This window comes from Gracilinanus agilis, chromosome 3 (assembly GCF_016433145.1).
Source record: "Gracilinanus agilis isolate LMUSP501 chromosome 3, AgileGrace, whole genome shotgun sequence".
NCBI lineage: Eukaryota > Metazoa > Chordata > Mammalia > Didelphimorphia > Didelphidae > Gracilinanus > Gracilinanus agilis.
The window spans coordinates 149,948,118-149,968,769 of record NC_058132.1 but is presented as its reverse complement, the minus strand read 5'-3'; the positions used below and the strand labels follow the sequence as shown (position 1 = coordinate 149,968,769).

The window sequence follows — 20,652 nt, the reverse complement described above, 5'->3', positions numbered from 1 at the left end:
GCCTTCTCTCTTAGTATCAGTTCTAAGAGAGAAGAGCTGCAGGGGTGAGGCAATCAGAGTTAAGAATCTTGCCCAGGGTCAGATACTTTTTTAAAAAATTTTCAATATTTTCCCATAGTTACATGTTTCATGTTCTTCCCCTCTCCCTCAAACCCCTCCACCACCACCACCCCCAGCCAATGCACAATTCCAATGGGTTATTACATGTATCATTGATTAAGACCTAATTCCATATTATTGATAGTTGGACTAGAGTTATCATTTAACATCTACATCCCAATAATATCCCCATCAGCCCTTGTATTCAGGCAGTTGTTTTTCTTCTGTGTTTCTACTCCCACAGTTCTTCCTCTGAATATGGCTTGTTTTCTTTCTCATAAGTCCCTCAGCCTTGCTCTGGATCCTTGCATTGCTGCTAGTAGAGAAGTCTGTTATGTTTGATTGTGCCACAGTGTATCAGTCTCTGTGTACAATGTTCTACTGGATCTGCTCCTTTCACTCTGCATCAATTCCTGGACATCATTCCAGTTCACATGGAATTATTCCATTTCATTATTCCTTTGAGCACAATAGTATTCCATCACCAGCAGATACCACAATTTGTTCAGCCATTCCCCAATTGAAGGACATTCTCTCATTTTCCAAATTTTTGCCACCACAAAAAGTGCAGCTATAAATATTTTTGTACAAGTCTTTTTCCTTATTATCTCTTTGGGGTATAAACCAAGCAGTGCTATGGCTAGATCAAAAGGCAGATAGTCTTTTAAAGCCCTTTAGCCATAGTTACAAATTGCCATCCAGAATGATTGGATGATTGGACTACACCAGCAATACATTAATGTCCCAATTTTGCCACATCCCCTCCAACATTCATTACTCTCCCCTGCTGTCATTTTAGCCAATCTGCTAGGTGTGAGGTGGTACCTCAAGAGTTGTTTTGATTTGCATTTCTCTAATTATAAGAGATTTAGAACACTTTTTCATGTGTTTGTTGAGAGTTTTGATTTCTTTATCTGAAAATCGCCTATTCATGTACCTTGCCTATTTATCAATAGGGGAATGGCTTGCAGGGTCATATACTTAGGAAGTGTCTGAGGGCAGATTTGAACCCAGATCTTCTCAACTTCAGAACTGATACTCTTATCTAAACTGTACTACCTAGCTGCCCCTTCTTTCTATATTTGTAAAACACTTTCCAAACTTTAAAGCACTTTATACTTGCTAGTTACTATTATTATTGCTATACCATCTTGCTCTCCCCAAACCCTCAAAGTCAGTGTCTGTCCTCTTCCAGTTTCCCTGTCAATGCCAAATTCTGTCTTTGACTCAAACCCAAAATTTGGAGTTTCCTTTGGCACTTTCCTTCATTTTCTATATTCATGAGGTGACTATAAATGTCTTTTTACCTACCTTTAAAATGTCATGCACATCTAACTTCTTGCATTCTGCCCTCATTACTTTTTTCCTAGACTACTAGAGCAGTCACCTAACTGGGCTGCCAGGACCTTGGTTTCATGCTGTCCTAATCCTTCCTGTACCTCACTACCAGACTTATACTCCTTAAACAATCTTCTCACATTGCTCTTCTGTTCACTCTTCAATGTCCCAAAATCTGCCTGGTTTTCAAGCTCCTCTTTATTTTTTAAAATTTATTTAGAATATTTTCCATGGTTACATAATTCATAATTCCCCTCCCCCCACTGGGCTATACATGTAGCATTGTTCAAAGCCTATTTCCATGTTATTCATATTTGCAGTAGAGCAATCTTTTAATATCAAAACCCATAATCATATCCCCATCAAATCATGTGATCAAGTAGTTGTTTTTCTTCTGCGTTTCTACTCCCACAGTTCTTTCTCTGGATGTGGATAGCTTCTTTCTCATAAGTTCCTCTGGACTGTCCTGGCTCATTGCATTGCTGCTAGTAGAAAAGTATATTACATTCACTTGTGCCACAATGGATGATCAGTCTCTGTGCATAATGTTCTCCTGGTTCTGCTCATTTTGCTCTACATCAATTCCTGAAGGTCTTTCCAGTTCACATGGAATTCCTCCAGTTCATCATTCCTTTCAGCACAATAGTAGTCCATCACTATCAGATACCACATTTGTTCAGTCATTCCTCAATCAATGGATAACCCCTCATTTTCCAATTTTTTGCCACCATAAAGAGCATGGCTATAAATATTTTTCGTACAAGTCTTTTTTGGGGTACAAACCTAGCAGTGATATGACTGGATCAAAGGGTAGGCATTCTTTTAAAGCCCTTAAATAATTCCAAATTGCCCTCCAGAATGGTTGGACCAATTCATAACTCCAACAGCAGTGTATTAGTGTCCCAATTTTGCCAAGTCCCCTCCAACATTTATCACTTTCCTTTGCTCCCATATTGGCCAGTCTGCTAGGAGTGAGGTGACACCTCAGTGTTGTTTTAATTTGCATTTCTCTAATCAGGAGGGATTCAGAACACTTTTTCATGTGTTTATTGATAGTTTTGATTTCTTCATGTGAAAACTGCCTATTCATGTCCCTTGACCATTTGTCGATTGGGGAATGACTTGATTTTTTTTGTAAACTTAATTCCTTCAATATTTGGGAAATTAGACCTTTGTCAGAGAGTTTTGTTATAAAAAAATTTTCCACAATTTGTTGTTTTCCTTCTAATTTTGGTTTCATTGGTTTTGTTTGTACAAAAACTTTTAAATTTGATATAATAAAAACCATTCATTTTACATTTTGTAATGTTCTCTATCTCTTGCTTGGTCTTAAATTCCTTCCTCTCCTACAGATATGATCGGTATACTATTCTATGTTCACCTAATTTATTTATGATTTCACTCTTTAAGTCATTTATCCATTTTGAATTTATCTTGCTGAGTGTGAGATGTTGATCTAAACCTAATTTTTCCCATACCGTTTTCCAGTTTTCCCAGCAGTTCTTGTCAAATAGTGAATTCTTGTCCCAAAAGCTAGGTCAAGCTCCTCTTCAATGTGGCTTCACCTTATCCTATCCAAACTTATTTCTCCACTGTTGCCTATATTTAATCAGAACTGTTTCATTACTTTCTTGACTGAAAATATACCATATTTGCTTTTTTCTTTACATTTCATTTATGTTTTTTCTTTTTTCTGTTTCTCCATGTATCCTTTCTGGTATTTCTAGACCTAGCTTAAATGACCCATGAAAGAAAATTTCCTATCCCAAATGCTCTGGCCCTTAGTTATCTTATCTTTCTTTAAACTTACTTATTAGGGGGCGGCTGGGTAGCTTAGTGGATTGAGAGCCAGACCTAGAGACAGGAGGTCCTAGGTTCAAAACCGGCCTCAGACACTTCCCAGCTGTGTGACCGTGGGCAAGTCACTTGACCCCCATTGCCCACCCTTACCACTCTTCCACCAAGGAGCCAATATATGGAAGTTAAGGGTTTAAAAAAATAAAAAAAAAACAAATAAAATTACTTATTATCTAAACACCCCAAAGTTTCAGAGCATGATACTATTATCTTATTCATTTATCTAGTGTCTTCAATTAGATTATAAATTCCTAGGCCCAAGTATCTTTTCACTATTCTCTTTCCTATTAACTATAGCACTTAAGCATATGGCAAGCATTCAATAAATATAGGTTAGTTTTAAATGGTATGGAAGAGTCAGACTATGGTTATAATTTTATTTATTTTATTCCTTTTTTTTTTTAATATCTCCAGAAAATAGTGATGGGAGATGCCTCAGAAACTGCCCTTCTGAAGTTCTCAGAAATCATTACAGGTGATGTGATGGAAAAAAGAAAAAGAAACAGAAAAGTTGCTGAAATCCCTTTTAATTCCATCAACAAATTCCAGGTGAGTTTTTCTTCATGATCAGACATCTCTTATTTCTTAGCCTAGTGGTATTCTTACCTGTAATTACTTAATGCTTCCATAGATCTGGAACCTGGGGAATATAAGCTAATAAACTCTGTTCAAGACCACTTTGGATTATTGTTTTCCAAAAAGCACAATAGGTAAAGGATGATGAGTCTCTAGATGTGGGTGTCCCTACAAAAATCCACCTATGTTGTACTATCTTATTTCCTGGTACTGAGGGATTTGGAGTCTAGGTTTTGTTACCTAGTTAGTTCTCTCCCAAAGAGATACCCTCATCCCCAAAATCAGGTGGAGACAAATAAATGCCCTTTCTGACAATAAGTGGGAAAACCAGGAAGGTTTTAGATTTTATCCCATTCCATGCAACTGTAAGTGTTAAAATTAATGGTTTGGCTAAATATATGAAAATTATAAATCTTTTATTTATAAAAGAGGTGAAAGTAGAGAAATACAAAAAGAAAGAAAAAGACATTACCCCATCTAACTAAATATTGCTCTAGTGCTTGGCTTAGCCAGGACTTGTTAACCTTCAATCAGAATTAAATTCTCTCTAGAAGACAGGAAGGGAAAACCAGCTATCCACTCACCCAAGACAATGAAGCTAAAGGTGACTCCTGAGGCCTACTTTCTTCTTTGAGCCGACCTTCTTGAAGCCAACTTCCTTCTTGGAGTGACTCTCTTTTTGGAGTCCACTCTCTACTAGCCTCCTTCACCAGACCTCTTCCACCAGACTACCCTGCTCAGGGATTTTCATGGATTTTTTGGTGGTTTCCTGTCCCTGCCCCTTTTCACAAGGGCCAGTCACAGTTTCCAAAATGTCTTAGTTCTCACCTTTGGAACCAAATCTTTCTGAGTGTGTGAACTCTTTTAAGTTTCTGGCTTGTTCTCACCTAGCATCAAGTAAGGTGTGAACTTACTTAGTGGCTTTCAAGCTTCTCCCACCTAGCTCAAGCTTGTGTTGATTCAAAGTTATTGCCAACAAAAGTGTTAACTAAGCAAAGAGAATAAAGTATTCCCTTTTCACAAGTGTGAACTCAAAGAGAACCAAGAATTCCCTTTTAAACAACTGAATTTGTGGTGATTTATGGAGTCTTTTTTTGCCACTATCTCAGGAACTCAACCTAATAGCAATCAGAGCTTTCACTTAAGGAGAGTCCAAAGGCTGACTGCCTCTACCTCCTTCATGAAGATAGGAATGAAATGGAATGGGAATGAAAATCATTCTTCAGAGTTCAAAGTGTTGGGGGAGCTGGTAGTATGACAGAAAAGCCTAGTTAGTGTTAGAAATTTCACTGGTGGTCTTCTTGTTCAGTTTGGAACAAAGTAGAATTGGGCCATGAAGTAAAAATTCCTTAGCCTAACCCCCTAGTCCTCCCCTAGCAAAGGCATGGTGTTTTTTTTCTTTTCTGATATTTTAAAAACATACCTAATTAAATGATGTTTGGTGGTTACCATGGTGCTACAATCCCCTAGTAATTGGTCAGAGTGTGTGTGTGTGTGTGTGTGTAAATATATATATATATATATATGATTTTTTTCATAGTGAATGACAGAAAGAATGCCAAATTAATTTAACTTTACAAAAAGCTAATGAAATGTAAGTTTCCGGATTCTTGAAATTTCTTTTTTTTTTTTTTTATGTTACCATTCTTGACAGAACACTATCATTCTTACCATTTTGATTACCATTTAAGAGGTCCTGGTAGAATATAATAAGACTAATGCAAATATATCCGTATGCAGGTTGTTTCATGCATGGAACGAAGCAGAGGGAAAATTTGCTGGTCTCAATTCTCTTTGTGCCCCCAAGGAACCCTATACAGCCCTAATGCTAAAGCTATCAGCCTACTGCCCAGTCTTTCTACCCACAAACTGTAATAGCAGTCTGAAACCTGAAAGTGGGGAAGGGATCAAAGTAGATGACGACCACTGCAATGAAAACATAGATAATCCTGCACTGGGTGTGAATTCAGTGGAATTTGTGCTCCCTCCTAAAGTATAGAAGGATGTTGCTTCCTCTTCAAAGAAGCTCTGCTTCATTTTGCTTCTGAACTGATTCAGTTCAGAAATCAGTTTCAGATTTCTCATATGAAAATCCAGCAGCAACTTTAGGTTGGGGCCAAGTTTGGATCTCCCTTTCCAGTGGGAGGCACCAAGGGATCTTATCTTAGAAGTTTGAATAACATGTCACAATAGTAAGAGTTCTGACTATGTAGTGAGAAGTATTGGATTCAATTGTTACCTCCACCATTTACTATCTGTGAGACCCAAGTAACGCAAGTCATTAAACCTTGCTTGGCTTTAGATCTTTCATCTATAAAATGAGGATCCTGGGCCATCTGGTCTCTAAGGTCCTTCCAGCTCTAAATCTATGTTCCTGTCAATGGAGGAGGGTTGAATGCCCACAGATGGCATTGTTATGATCCTGTTTCCTCCATAAAGAGGTCAAGGATATAAATAATTAGAGATGATTTTCCTTTCTAATGTGTTGCTATTTGTAGAAGATCTCTTCAGGTCTCTTACAAGTGGCAATAACAGTGACATGTCCCATTTAACATATTCATTTATTTTCTTCCTCCCAGCTCTCCATCCATGAGACAGATGACCTCTATGACAAACGCTTCCTCTTGGTGATGAAAGGAGCTCCTGAGGCGATCCTAGAGAAATGTAGCACCATTATGATCAATGGCCAGGAGCAGCCTCTTGATGAAAGTGCAAGAGAAGCCTTCCAGACTGCTTACATGGAGCTAGGAGGCTTAGGGGAGAGAGTACTGGGTGAGTTGACCTGAGAAGGTGACAGAGAAGGTGGCCCTAAGCAAATACTACATAAAAATTTTAAGTAGAGAAAAGAGATGGCAAGTTTATTAAAAACAGTGGAAGGTGACACCAAGGAAAAGAAAAACAGATGGTTGGTACTGAACCATTCTTAAAAATGCTTTAAGGATTCCTGATGTTATCTATTCAATTCTTTAATGCAAAAATGATCAGGGGGGCAGCTGGGTAGCTCAGTGGAGTGAGAGTCAGGCCTAGAGACAGGAGGTCCTAGGTTCAAACCCGGCCTCAGCCACTTCCCAGCTGTGTGACCCTGGGCAGGTCACTTGACCCCCATTGCCCACCCTTACCACTCTTCCACCTATAAGACAATACACCGAAGTACAAGGGTTTTAAAAAAAAAAATGATCAGTGCAATCATAGATTCTTGAATAAATCTTCTACTCTTTTTAGAAAATCTTGTAATAACAGGGAACCAATTTTATTAGCGTGGGAGATTCCCAGGAAAGAAACTTCCTACTTTTCTGTCTGTCTGACAAAATTGTATTACCATATGAAGTAGGGTCCAATCGAAAAAGCTAAGGGTACTGATAAAATTTACCAGGCAGATTTAATCTTATAACATGAAGAAATTTCTGAGTAATAAAATTGAGGAAAGAAAATTTGAAAGAGAGTTCTGAAGCAGTGGAAAAGCATTGTGGCTTCTAGGAAACATGGAAATCTTTAAACAAAGGTTTTGTTTAACCCAAGTAGGATTTAGGAGCTTTCCTATCTGAACTTTCAAGTCCAGGCCTCAGTTTCCTCATGTATAAAACAGAAGAGGTTGAACTAGTTGGCATATAAGATCTCTTTCAGTTTAAAATTTTGTGATTCTTTGACTTACTTGTCAACCTTATTCTGAAATAGCTTTTATAATATCCTATGGCTAAGTGAATAATCCCTGTGATAAGCAGAGAACTCTTTCCTATCCCTGAGATTCTTTCTCACAAATATTTATTATATCTTTTCTAAAGGAAAGAACTCACATTTGCGTTGAAGAAAAAGAATTTTTCTGCTTTAAAGTACTTGTGTGCTATGGAAGTACAGTATCTCTCTTGAGAAATAAGTGATAATTTCCATCCTGTCAATGATGCCTTCCCCTGCTTGTTCCTTATGCATGTCTATTCCAGGTTTCTGTCATCTCTACCTGCCAGAAGATGAGTTTCCGGATACCTACTCCTTTGATATCGAGACCATGAACTTTCCCACCTCTGACCTCTGCTTTGTGGGGCTGATATCATTAATCGATCCCCCTCGATCCACTGTCCCTGATGCAATCATCAAATGCCGAAGTGCTGGCATCAAGGTAGAGTTCCCCTTTCTGCTTCTTAGAATCCTTCCTAGGTGCTAAAATTCCTTTAAGGAAGTTTCATTTTACAGTACACACACAGTTTCCTTTCCACTAAAGAGTTCAGGAAAGCTATCCAAAAAATGGTATTTTCACATTAGAATTGAAAAGGTTAGAGCTGGAAGAGACCTTAGAGAAAAATCATAGCTGTATTTTAATACAATTAGTTTCCCTTGTGAAATTCTGTACATTTCCTCTCTACCAATCCAGCATATTTTCCTTTTCCCTTTTATAGTTGAGACACATCATAACTGAATGATAGAGAGCGGGCCTCAAAAGGTGGAATACCTGGTTTCAAGTTCCTCAGGCATGACAGTTCCAAGTCTTCCTCTGACATGCTAGCTAAGTGACTGTAGATCAAACACTGATAACCTCCCAGTCTACACAACTCTTTGAGATTCTTTTAAGTTGCCAAAACATTACCAATGTGCATTTCTTCACCAAAGAAATTACTGGGCCAGCCCCAATCCTTACTCTTTTTTTTTTTTAAACCCTTACCTAGGTTCCTAGGTCCTAGGTTCAAATCTGGCCTCAGACACTTCCCAGCTGTCTGACCTTGGGCAAGTCACTTAACCCCCATTGCCTAGCCCTTACCACTCTTTTGCCTTGGAACAAATATACAGTATTGACTCCAAGATGGAAGGTAAGGGTTAAAAATAAAATAAAAAATAAAAATACCAGGAGGAATTCTGTAAAGAAGCTTCTTCTCACTACAGTTCCTGCTTAGTATAACAACCTAATACTTGAATCTGGGGCAGTTGGAAAAAGCCATAGAAATGGCTGAATAATAACAATGATAGAGCACTGGTATAGTTTACAAAGGGCTTTTACATATATTATCTTATTTAATCCCATAATGTTTTCCTCATGATACAGGGCAGGCAATAAAAAGGCAAAAAAAAAAAAAAGTTGCATTTTTCCTTAAATAAATGGTTGCTTTTGGCAGTATACCTTAGAACTCTCTTTCAACTCTTCGATTTACTACCTGTGTATTTTTGAGCAAGTCTCTTAACCTCCCTGAGCTTCTGTTTTCCCGCTTAAAAAAAAAAAAAGGTACTTTACAAACCTAGAAGTGCTATATAAATGTAAACTATTGTTATTGTGGTTATTATTTGTTAATAGAAACAATGGCTCTTTAATCTATAAAATACTGTATAAAGGTAAAGTAGTATCTTTGAGCATTTTTTAAATTCCATTTATGTTTATGAACTTTAAAGTAGAATTGCAATTCTACTTTATATACTTTTTTTTAAATCTGAGACTGTCCCAGAAATCCTTTTTTCCTGGATTGCAGGTAAGAACTGCACCAAAAGAGCAAAGGTTCCCTCCAGTGATAGAGGAAAAGAATTCAGGAACATTGGCATAAAGATATATGGAATATTTCTTGGTGCTGAACTTTTCCGGGGGAGGAAAGATACATAACAAACTAAAGGTCCCCTGAAGAGGAATTCTGTTATCAACCCTAATTATCTGCCTACTAGTCCTTGCCTCATCCCAGAGCAATCATGCTTACTTATCTTTTTGCTTTTGCTAGGTCAGGTTCTCATTGGTTATATCTGTTTCTTCCCATTTTAGGTCATCATGGTGACAGGTGATCATCCAATCACAGCCAAAGCTATTGCCAGAAGTGTGGGCATCATTTCAGCCAACAGTGAGACTGTGGAAGACATAGCAAAACGTCTTAAAATTCCTGTGGAGCAGGTTAACAAAAGGTAACAGCAGTGGTTTGGGGACTCTGAAGGTGGCCCTTTGTTTCCAAAGATCTATAGAATGAAGGACCCATCACTCTTTGCACCACAGTCCCTTAGGCTGCTACTGCTGTGTAGTTTATACACACACACACACACACTCTCTCTCTCTCTCTCTCTCTCTCTCTCTCTCTCTCTCTCTCTCTCTCTTTCTCTCTCTCTCTCTCTGTCTGTCTCTCTCTCTTTTGTAAAATTATCTTTCCACTAAAGAATTAGGAAAGCCACTCTAAAAATGGTATTCCACATTGTAATTTAATTAAACCTGGAAGAGACTTTAGAGAAGTATCATCTAGAGCGATGATGGTGAACCTTTTAGAGACCAAGTGCCCAAACTGCAGCCTTCACACAGCATGTGAGCTCCCCACTATACCCCAGACAGGGGAGGGAGGAAGCACTCCCATTGGGCTGTTAGGTAAAGGGGCTGATGATGAGAGAAATGTCCTCAGGCAGATGGAAAGGGAGAAGGGAACAGCCTACTCCAGCATGTGTGCCATAAGTTTGCCAACATGGATCTAATTTAAGGGTTCTTAACCTGGGGTCCATGATTTTTTTTTAATTTGATAGCTGTATTTTAGTATAATTGGTTTTCTTTGTGATCTTATGTATTTTGTTTTAGCATTTAAAGTCATTATTCTAAGAAGAGATCTATAGGCTTTACCAAGCTGCCAAAGAGACTGATGACTATAAAGAGTTAAAACCCTTTGTGTAATACACACACACACACACACACACACACACACACACACACATTTTATTGATAAGGAAATTGAAGTTAAAACTAAAAGGGGAGAAAAGAAGTCAAGGTCACAAAGGAAGGAATTAGTGGAACTAGGATTCATATGGTTTCTTTCCAAGTCTTTTCATCATGAAGTTGTAGTACATTTTATGAAATTAAAAATCTACCTAATATTTGTTAAATAAAAATTTGTTAGTGATATGACATCCCCAAACAAAAGTTTCAGAGCCTTCTGGCCCTTTTTTAAAATGAGAAAATAAAAAATCTTTATACACAGTTGTCAGATAAATCTCCTTCAGACACACCCATATCACTCACTACTCAAAAATCTTTAATGACCTCTAGGATAAAATACATAGTCCTCATTTTGGTATGTAGATTTTAAAATTAATATTCAATGCCTCCAAAGTATGATATTTATAAGGATTTATTCATATTAAATTAGAGAGCTAGAGAACTCAGGGAACCTTTTCCCACTCACTCACCTGGAAGAGAGAGGCTAGAGCCACAAGGACTGGTCACCACTCAATTCATGTGCAAGAGAGAGCATGTGGCGGAGCAAATTCAAATTATATACAGACCACATAACCACACACATAAACAGAAAGGCAAAAGGAATTGTAGGTAATACAGAAAGGAAGTTTGGGTAATGTAGTTTCAGGGTTCAAGATTTTCCAACTATACAGGCATTTAAAGTCCTTTATGATTTGTGTCATACTTATCTTTCTCTATGTATTTCACCCTGTTCCCCTTCCTGCATGCTGAATTTCAATCTAGCCTATCAGATATTTCTGAATTTAACATGTCATCTCCTATCTTTCTGCCTTTGTATAGATTCTCTCCCATATTTCAAATGTACTCCCTTCTGGCTTGGACTAATTAGAATTCCTAACTTTATTATTTTTGTATTATTATTATTATTTATATAACATATATATTATATGATATATTTCTGTTAGTTATAATATAGGATACTATAACAAAATTTATATTATTATAATTTTGTTCATTATTCATAATAATAATTCAAAATTCAAGCAGCTCAGGTGCTTCCCCTCTGAATCCTTTCCTAGTCTCCATAGTTGCTGGTATTCTCTCTCAAATCACCCAAAAATGACTATTAAATACAAGTTCATTACTTCCCACAGTAGAATGTAAACTCTTTGACCCAAGGTCTGTTTTGCCTTTGTATTCCCAGGGCCAAGCATACTGCCTTATTTTTAATAGGTATCTAACAAACATTTATTTGCTGGATTGAATATATATTTTTTAAAACTATACACACCTAAGAGAGATACAAGGCAAGTACTAGGGTGTTCAAAAAATGATATAGTCATTACAGTCTGGAGGAAGCAGGAAGACTTCTTTGAAAAGACAAAATGTTAAATTCCATTTTAAAGGATGAGTAAGAATTTAACAGAGAATGATGCTTGGGGAATGAATTTCAGACACAGGGAACAACCACCTACTATTTCTCACTGCCAGCCCTTTTGAGATCCACTCTGCAAAGGAGAGGATTTGGTAGTATTCATTGCAACAGTCACAATGTGAGTCCCTTCTTAGTCTTTTGTTTCCCCATATTGAAAGAAAATGGCAAGACCTAGTACTAAGCTAGGCTTCTCTATTTTGCAGCAGTGTCAGGGAGCCAGGGAGCATTAGAGAAAAAGGGGCTAGTTACTTTCAGAGTGCTGTTACCTTTGATCAAGGAGAGTCCCTTAGCATTGGAGCTATCCTTTTTTCCTTACTTTGATTTGCTTTGGCTCTTCTAGGGAGGCAAAAGCAGCTGTGGTAAGTGGAATGGAGCTGAAGGAGATGAGTCCAGAGGAGCTGGATGAGCTCCTGAAAAACCACAGTGAGATTGTCTTTGCAAGGACATCTCCCCAGCAAAAGCTGATAATTGTGGAGGGTTGTCAGAGACAGGTGAGTGATTGGGGAGATAGTATAGCACAGTGCCCAGCACATAGTAGGTTTTTAATAAGTGCTTAATTGACTGACAGGCACCCAGGTGAGTGTAAGATATCTTCAGACTGTCATTGATCCTGAAAAGAAGCTTTATCATAACAGAAAGCTCTTTCCTAAGACACAAAGTTCTTTCCCTTATAAGACTCAGGGAGAGAAAATGGCTAATTCTTTTCAAGGTAATTCAATTCCACAATCATTCCTTAGACATTTAATATGTTCTAGATGCTATGCCAGATTTTCAAAATCCAACAAAACTGCTTCTAATCAAGTTTTTTAACTAATGAAAAAATTTCTCTACCCCTCCCACTGGGGAAAAAAGACAAAATAAAAAACAAAACTTTTAATTCAGATTCCCTCACTGACCATGTCCAAAAAATGTCTTATTCTGTCCTTTGCCTCTATCATTTCTGTCAGGAAGTGGGTACCATGTTTCATCCTCAGTCCACTGCAATAGTGGTTGATCATTGGGTTAATGACATCTTCCAGTGTTGTTTGTCTTTACAATATTATTATTGTATAAATCATTCTGGTTCTGTTTTCTTCATTGTGTATCAGCTCGTAAACATCCTTCTAGGAGTCTCCCTTTCCATTGTTATTTCTTATAACACAGTAGCATATATCATTATATTATCAGTAGAAGTGGAGCTGCCCATATCTGTCCATTGACACTTTATCATTCATTATCTCCATTTGTTTGAAAATGTCTTGCTTGAGGACTTCTAAATCTTTTGTTCTTCACATCACAAGATAATACAATCCTTTTTTCCTAAAAAGAGACTCTTACAAACACCAGAGTTATCCATACTTCTGGAGCAGATAAAGACTATAATTTTTATCAGTATTCCAAACTTGGCTACTCTTTGAAATCTGTGGATTGAAAGTTTTGAATCCCACTGTGTTCTTCTAGGATGCTATTGTTGCAGTGACAGGGGATGGAGTTAATGATTCCCCAGCCCTGAAGAAGGCCAATATTGGGATTGCCATGGGTTTTGCAGGCTCTGATGCAGCAAAAAATGCAGCAGACATGGTTTTACTAGATGACAACTTTTCCTCAATAGTGACAGGTATAGAGGAAGGTAAGTAAGGTCCCCTCCATACCAAAGATATCTTAGAAGTACCCTTACTGAAGTTTGATTTAACCTGGGTCTTAAGGGTTATTTCTCTGAAAAAAAAATTCTCTTCATAGGTCGCCTAATCTTTGACAATATGAAGAAAATCATTGCATTCACCTTGACCAAAAACATCGCAGAGCTTTGCCCTTTTCTGATCTTCATTATTGCAGGGGTCCCCCTGCCCATCGGTACCATTGCCATTCTGTTTATCGACTTGGGCACTGATGTTGTAAGTAGATTTCTGAGGAACTAGGGCCATGAGGGTGAACCTATGGCATATGTGCCAGAGATGGCATGCAGAGACCTCTCTGTGGATATGCATGTCAGTGATCCAGTGAGTCCATCTGAGCAGCACAAAGTTCACCAGAGTGCAAAGCTGGGCTGCTCCCCTACCCCTCACCCCAATAGGAGTTAGTAAGCAGGTCTCTTCTAGACAACATCCCTTGCAGGATTCCCCATTCAGAATACAATGGCCTCTTAATTACCTTTGATCTGAGTAAGACAGAAACAACTTATGTCTTTACTCTCAAAAGCAACCACTGCCTTTACAAAGTATTTGGGGGATTTAGGTATGCTTCTTTTGAGTTTGTACTTTTTTAAATATTCAAAACTATAGTCTAGTGATTTAGGAATAGGTTTTATGAACCCAATAGCCTCTTCAGCTCCTTATCCCAGTTTCTTTCACAAGCAAACTTGGGCTACTTTAATTTGCATTCTTACTCCCTTCACCTCTTACTAACCCAGCCTGTTCAATTTGCATTCAAAGGGGTGAGCCTTCCAGAGGGAGAACAGGTGGGTTAGAAGCTCTGGCAAACACTATAGTTCCTTGTCAATCTCCTAGTCAGCCTTGCATCCATATTAAAACCTGACTTCAACCCTTGACCATTTGCTAAAAAGGTTAATTTGGAGGATAACTCCTTCAGGAAGGCTAGAATGTGACGGGGATAAATGTGTCAGGATGATGTAATTTAACCTGAGGGTTATATTTTCCTATAAATAAGGAGTTTTCCTGTAAACTGGGGCTTTTTTGCTTTTTTTTTCTCCTCATAACTAGAGGGGAGCAGAGTGCTTGCCCTCCCCTTTCCCTCTCCCAAGTCTGACTACATCACCCGCCCCCTCCCCCCCTGCAGTCCAATGGGAGTGCTTCCTACCTCCCCTGGATGGAGTAAAGGGAGGAAGCAGCTTGGCACTCAGTGGATGGAGGATCACAGAATGTGGTCTCTCTGGGGGCATGGACATGACACTTGGTCTTGGGGAGGTGGGGCACTCCATCTCTAAAAGGTTCCCCGTCACTGAACTAGGAAATCAAGTCAACATCAGTTGCCATAAACTTGGAATCATTTTTTTGTGGGGTTTTTTTTTTCCCTTTCTGGCTTTCCTTTCCCCTGAAGAGATTTAATTAACTTGACAAGAGATTGATAATAAAATCAACATTGTATTAAATCGAGCTTTCCAAACTGTTCCATCAACCTGACCCTCCAAAAATGTGTACAGTGCTTGTTTCTCAGATACCTTAAACTTGAGCTAGAGACAATGATAAGAATCACAGGTGAAGTTACTACCAAAATTGTCCCAATTTTTAGCAGTATAGACAGATTTAAGAGACCCAAGAATTATAGTATACAACCCTGTAACTAATCCAAAGCTCTAAATGAGTAGAAAATGGTAAAGATTGCATTATTCACAATTTCAGAAATCTTCAGGCCTATGGACCTGAAGAAATTCTGAGCATAGACCAGTGTAATTTTCTTAATTGACTATGCATCTAGAATCAAACAAATTAGTTCATAGAATCAGATAAGATGAGAGATTTAGATGTGGGGAGATTAGAGATCATCCAATTCAATCTTTTCATTTTATAGATAAAGGAAATTGAAGCCCAATGATTTATACAAGGTCAAACCAAGTAGTTAATTAGAGGTAGACCTAAGATTTGGACCAATGTAAATGATCTAAAATCCACAATAGACAGCTAGCCCATAACTGGAGAGTGACTGAAGAATAACCAACATTGTTGAAGGTAAATTATTCATGTGGCCTGGGAAAGCATGAATGAAGGTTAAGTAGATAATGGAAAGCAAACTTAGAGAAAAAGGAAGAGAAATAGCAATTGCCAACTCCTTGCCAACTCCTCTCCCTTTCTTCTCTACATCCATTATACATTTTGGTATGGATAGAGATCTGTTTCTTTTTAAATTAATAGCAGATGGCTTTTTATTGCTTCAGACTTGAAAGTTTCTGGCCAAGCTGCTTACTGAGACTTGAGATTCACTTATTCTCTCTCTATTCCATTTGCTCGCTAAATATTAACTGGCTATATTCCAGCCACAGGGCAGAAATCTGAGTTCCACTGTCTTCTTTCTCTTCCACAGATTCCTTCCATTGCCTTAGCATATGAGAAAGCTGAGAGTGACATCATGAACAGGAAGCCACGCCACAAGAAGAAGGACAGATTGGTGAATCATCAGCTGGCTTTGTACTCCTACCTGCAAATTGGTATGCTGACATCTAACTTCCAGTTGGCACTTTGCTCCCTATTTCCTAACACATTCAGAAACTGCCCTTTTTTTTTGGATGGGTAAAGGAGAATTGGAAATGGAATACTCTGAATTCATCTGTTCCTACATTTCCCTTGTCCCTTAGGAATCTTGCAATCTGTGGGGGGCTTCTTTGCCTACTTCACAGTCTATGCAGTCCAGGGATTCAGACCTGACCGACTCCTTTACTTACGGCCATTATGGGAAGATGATGCTTTAAATGATCTTGAAGACAGCTATGGACAAGAATGGGTAAAGGATCAAAGTTTTAACCCCACTTCTTCTCTATTCTACTGCCCATTTGACCTAAATGCTGAAATGCCATGCTCTAGACTGCTTTAATGAGACTACTTTAATAGTAATAATAGTAATAAAACAATGAGAAAATGAAAAAGTCAACAAGCATTTTTTCAGTGATTATTATTCACCAAACACTGTACTAACTATATGGAATACAAATATAGTGAATGAAAAAAGCATTTATTATAGATTTTCTAGAGTCAGCCCCTGTCCTCGAGGATCTTCCCTTCAAATAATGGGAGACAATACTCTTAAGGCAGTGATGGGCAAACTACGGCCTGCAGGCCAGATGCAGACTCCCTGAAATGTTCTATCCTGCATAGTGACATTATTCCTAATCTGACAAATACATGAGTAGGATACAATACAATGAAACGTTGAAAGAGTTGCCTTAGAACAACTTTCCTTTGGCCCCCTCTTTAAAAAGTTTGCCCATCACTGCTCTAAGGAACTGATGATTTGTGGAGTTTTCAGGGAAGAGTATTGGAGATGGAAGAGTTGAAACTTCCATGACACGGTCTCTTGATGATGAAGTAAGTTTTCAGTGTTCTCATTTGAGAGGTATTTGGCCATAGGAGGGGAATGCCAAGTGACCAATATACTAGTTTTCTCCATTTAATTGTTTTTCTTTATTACAAAGGAAGGAAATGAAAAAAAAAAAAAACAGAATGAAAACATCCAATATTGTCGTGAGCTATGTAAATGAAGACTATATTAAATAGCACCAGATCTCAGAATAAATACAATGGGCAATGTTGATTACTACCTCATTATCTGTTTTTGGAGTTTGGGTGGTACAGTGGGTAGAGTTCTGGAGTAGGAGTCAGGAAGACCTAAATTAATATCCTTCCTGAAGCTTACTAGCTGGATTAACATAAACAAGTAACTCAACTTTTATGGCCCTTAGTTTCCTCATCCAAAAAATGGTAATAATAATAGTGCCTATTTGACAAGGTTGTTGAGGAAACCAAATGATATATAACATTTAAAATGCTACTTACTTAAGTGTCAGTTATTATTATTAAATTGGATATATGTGTTTGTTAAAGCAAAATTATTAGATAAGTTTTTTATTTTTTAAATCAGCAATTAGATGAGACTCATGGAGGGAAGCTTTGATTCTGGAATGGAAACTAACTATCCTTCATAAGGAAGAGTTGAGTTCATCTGGTTTGGCTTAGATTCCTAAAGTTATCTGTAGTTCAAAGTGGTAAAAGGACAGAGCATGAAAGTAGAATTGTGCTTACTGCAGATGTCAATTATTTTTGAGGATGGACACAACAGTTTAAAATTTTATTCGAATTGTACTGATCTTTATCAGAACTCGTTCTCCCTTTGGTAACAGTTTGCTAGAGCTGATAAATATTAGCCTTGTAATAGACACAAAAAACAAGTAGGCCACAAGAGAAGTAAAATAAATTATATCATTCTTTCTTTTTCCTATTCAACTATTATCTCTTCTGGAAAACTTGAGTTACCATAAATTTCCACACCTATCCCTGTCTTGATCATTGCAGACAAAATATCAGAGGAAGTACTTAGAGTGGACTGGATATACTGCTTACTTCGTTGCTGTCATGGTCCAACAAATTGCAGATGTCATCATCAGAAAAACACGGATAAATTCAGTTTTCCAGCAAGGTCTCTTCAGGTATCAACTCTACTTATCAGAGGCTTATCATATAAAGAGGGTGATATTCTGATAGCTCTGGGTCATATTAGCCTGATGGGCTTTAGACAGTCAATAAACATGTATTAAGTGCCCTATACATATTGCCACTGTGATCAGTTTTAGGCCACAAAGAAAAACAAAAACATATTTCTGTTCTCAGAGAGCTCATGATCTAATGGGGGAGAATATATGCAAACAATTGTATACAAGCAAAATATATGCAGAATAAATTGGAGATAAACAACAGAGGGAAGGTACTAGCATTAAGAGGAATTCCCATAGAAGGTGGAAATTTAGCTAGAACTTGGAGGAAGCCAAGAGGCAGATCTGAAGAGGAAGAACATTTTAGGCCTGGGGGACATCTAGTGAAAATGTCCAGAGTTGGGAGATGGAATACTTATATGAGACTCATTACAAAGGCCAATATCAATAAATCAGAGAATACTATGTGATGGAAGGTAAAGTGTAAGAATACTGAAGGAGTGATGGGGAAGGCAGGGGGCAGTTATAGGTTCTTATAATAAGTCTTGGCATGAGATAATGATGACCTGCACCAGGGTGGAGGCAGTGACAGAGGCAGGAAGCAAGTACATGTAAGGGATGTTACCAAGAGGAAATTTACAGGCCTTAGCAATTGATTGGATGTGGGAGTGGAGTGGAAGATAGTGAGGAGTGGAGGATGACTAGGTTAGGTGATTAAGGAACCAGGAGTCAGGTGGTGCAATTCCCTATAAAAATAAGGAATCTATAAAGAGGGATGGAATAAGCAAGTGGACTCAAAAGTCTATTCATGTTTATATTTTATACAGAAATAAATACATCTGGGTTGGGATTGCATCTCAAATCATCATAGCAGTCATCCTCTCCTCTGGATTGGGAAGTGTTCCAATCCTGAATTTTACCACCCTTCGGTGAGTTATGTACCCTACCTGGGGAAGGGAAAGCAATAGCCTCTATTTTGAGGAGAATCTTAAGCCAAGCTTTTTAACCAAGCTGGATGAGGTTGAGGATGTCTAGATCAGAAATGAGGTAGGTGGTAATGGGGGCAGCAATGTGGCTCAGTGAATTGAGAGCCAGGTCTACAGATAAGAAGTCCTGGGTTCAAATATGACCTCCAACTACCATGCCACCCTAGGCAAGTCACTTAACCCCTATAGTCTAGCTCTTACTATTCTTCTGTCTTGGAACCTATATACAGTATTGATTCTAAGACTGATGGGTTTTAAAAAGAAAAGGAAAAAAAAGAAAAGAAGAGGAATGAGGTGATATGGATCGGAGGCCAAATATCCCCTTCTGAAAAAATGGTTATGCCTGGTCAAGGCATTGAGATAAATGGTAATGGAATCAAAATCTACATTCCCATTGGAAAGATTTGAAGGAAAAAGCACCCTTTATTAAGTCCTCACCTTTGAGTGTTCCTCACTTTGTAATGTGTCTTCAAAGAAAAGATCTGCTTTTGGCCAATTTAGAAGAAATCTTCCCCTGATTTGTACCCACCTGAATTTGTTGAAGTTACTAAGAAGGTAGTAAAGTTAATAACCCCATCACTGTTTATCTGAGAAGCTAGTTCTTATCTTCTGACAATACTTTGACTCTTGGATTTGGCTCCATTTTATTTACAGAGTTCAATACTGGTTTGTGGCAGTACCATATGCCATTATCATCTGGCTATATGATGAGTTCCGAAAACTCCTAGTTAGGCAATATCCAGGAAGTAAGTATCATCAAAGGAGGAAGTTGGGGGTCCAGATTTGGGAGACCCTGAGTATTTGCCTTTTTGCATCTCCCACAGTCTCTACATTCCTTATTAACTCTTTCTTCCCTTACAGGCTGGTGGGATAAGAACATGTATTACTGAAATTGCTATTGCTCCCAAGACTCTTATTCAGTGTTCTCCAGTCACCTCTGCTGGGAAGTCTCTTGTGCAATATGGACATCATCATAATCTACACCCGAGAAGAAATTTGTATGAAAGATTCTCAGTTAATGCATTGTAAAAATGAGATTTGGCTTTTTTGTATAATCTGTTTTTCTTCTGTACCTTTCCCTCGTTTGTTTAAAATGTATAAACTTTAAAGGCGGTGGAGAAGAAAAAGAACCTGTTGAACCTGTACATAAATTTTCACAATGCTTTATTCTTTTGTAAAGCATGTACTTGTGTTGAATTTGAGTCTTATGAACTCGACCTGGCCATGGTCATGTATAGTATAAACCTTAGTGGACTGGCCAAGAGAAGGCACATTTTAAAGTAAAAAATATTTTATAAAATAAAATTAGGCCTTTAAAATTGGGCCTATGTTGTTCTTGGATTGCTTGAGAAGATGATCTATTTCAACTAGGAAGGTAGTTGAAAACTACTAACTAAATTTCTTTAAGCTCTAGAAGTAATAGAAGAAAAAATATCAATAAGTTTGGGTGACATTTCATTTTCTCCCCATTTCCAACCACTACTTATAAAGTATATGTTGGGTGTGGTATTGGCAAAGCCAGAAAAGCTGGATAAACTGACATATTGTTGCTAGTTGAAATGGAAAAACTCTAATACATTATTGGGTTAGA

At 37.9% G+C, this 20,652-nt stretch overlaps 1 protein-coding gene across 1 annotated transcript in view; it reads left to right on the top strand.

Annotated features, from left to right (window-relative positions):
* Positions 1-19,951, top strand: part of LOC123238898 (potassium-transporting ATPase alpha chain 2-like) — a 34,508-nt gene extending 14,557 nt beyond the window's left edge. The window contains exons 10-22 of the mRNA XM_044666148.1: positions 3,709-3,843; positions 6,450-6,642; positions 7,809-7,984; positions 9,602-9,738; positions 12,280-12,430; positions 13,380-13,548; positions 13,659-13,813; positions 15,957-16,080; positions 16,228-16,373; positions 17,939-18,072; positions 18,903-19,004; positions 19,716-19,807; positions 19,923-19,951. Coding sequence (XP_044522083.1) covers positions 3,709-3,843; positions 6,450-6,642; positions 7,809-7,984; positions 9,602-9,738; positions 12,280-12,430; positions 13,380-13,548; positions 13,659-13,813; positions 15,957-16,080; positions 16,228-16,373; positions 17,939-18,072; positions 18,903-19,004; positions 19,716-19,807; positions 19,923-19,951 — 1,743 coding nt within the window. The remainder of the gene's footprint in view (positions 1-3,708; positions 3,844-6,449; positions 6,643-7,808; positions 7,985-9,601; positions 9,739-12,279; positions 12,431-13,379; positions 13,549-13,658; positions 13,814-15,956; positions 16,081-16,227; positions 16,374-17,938; positions 18,073-18,902; positions 19,005-19,715; positions 19,808-19,922) is intronic.
* The last annotated feature ends 701 nt before the right edge of the window (positions 19,952-20,652 follow it).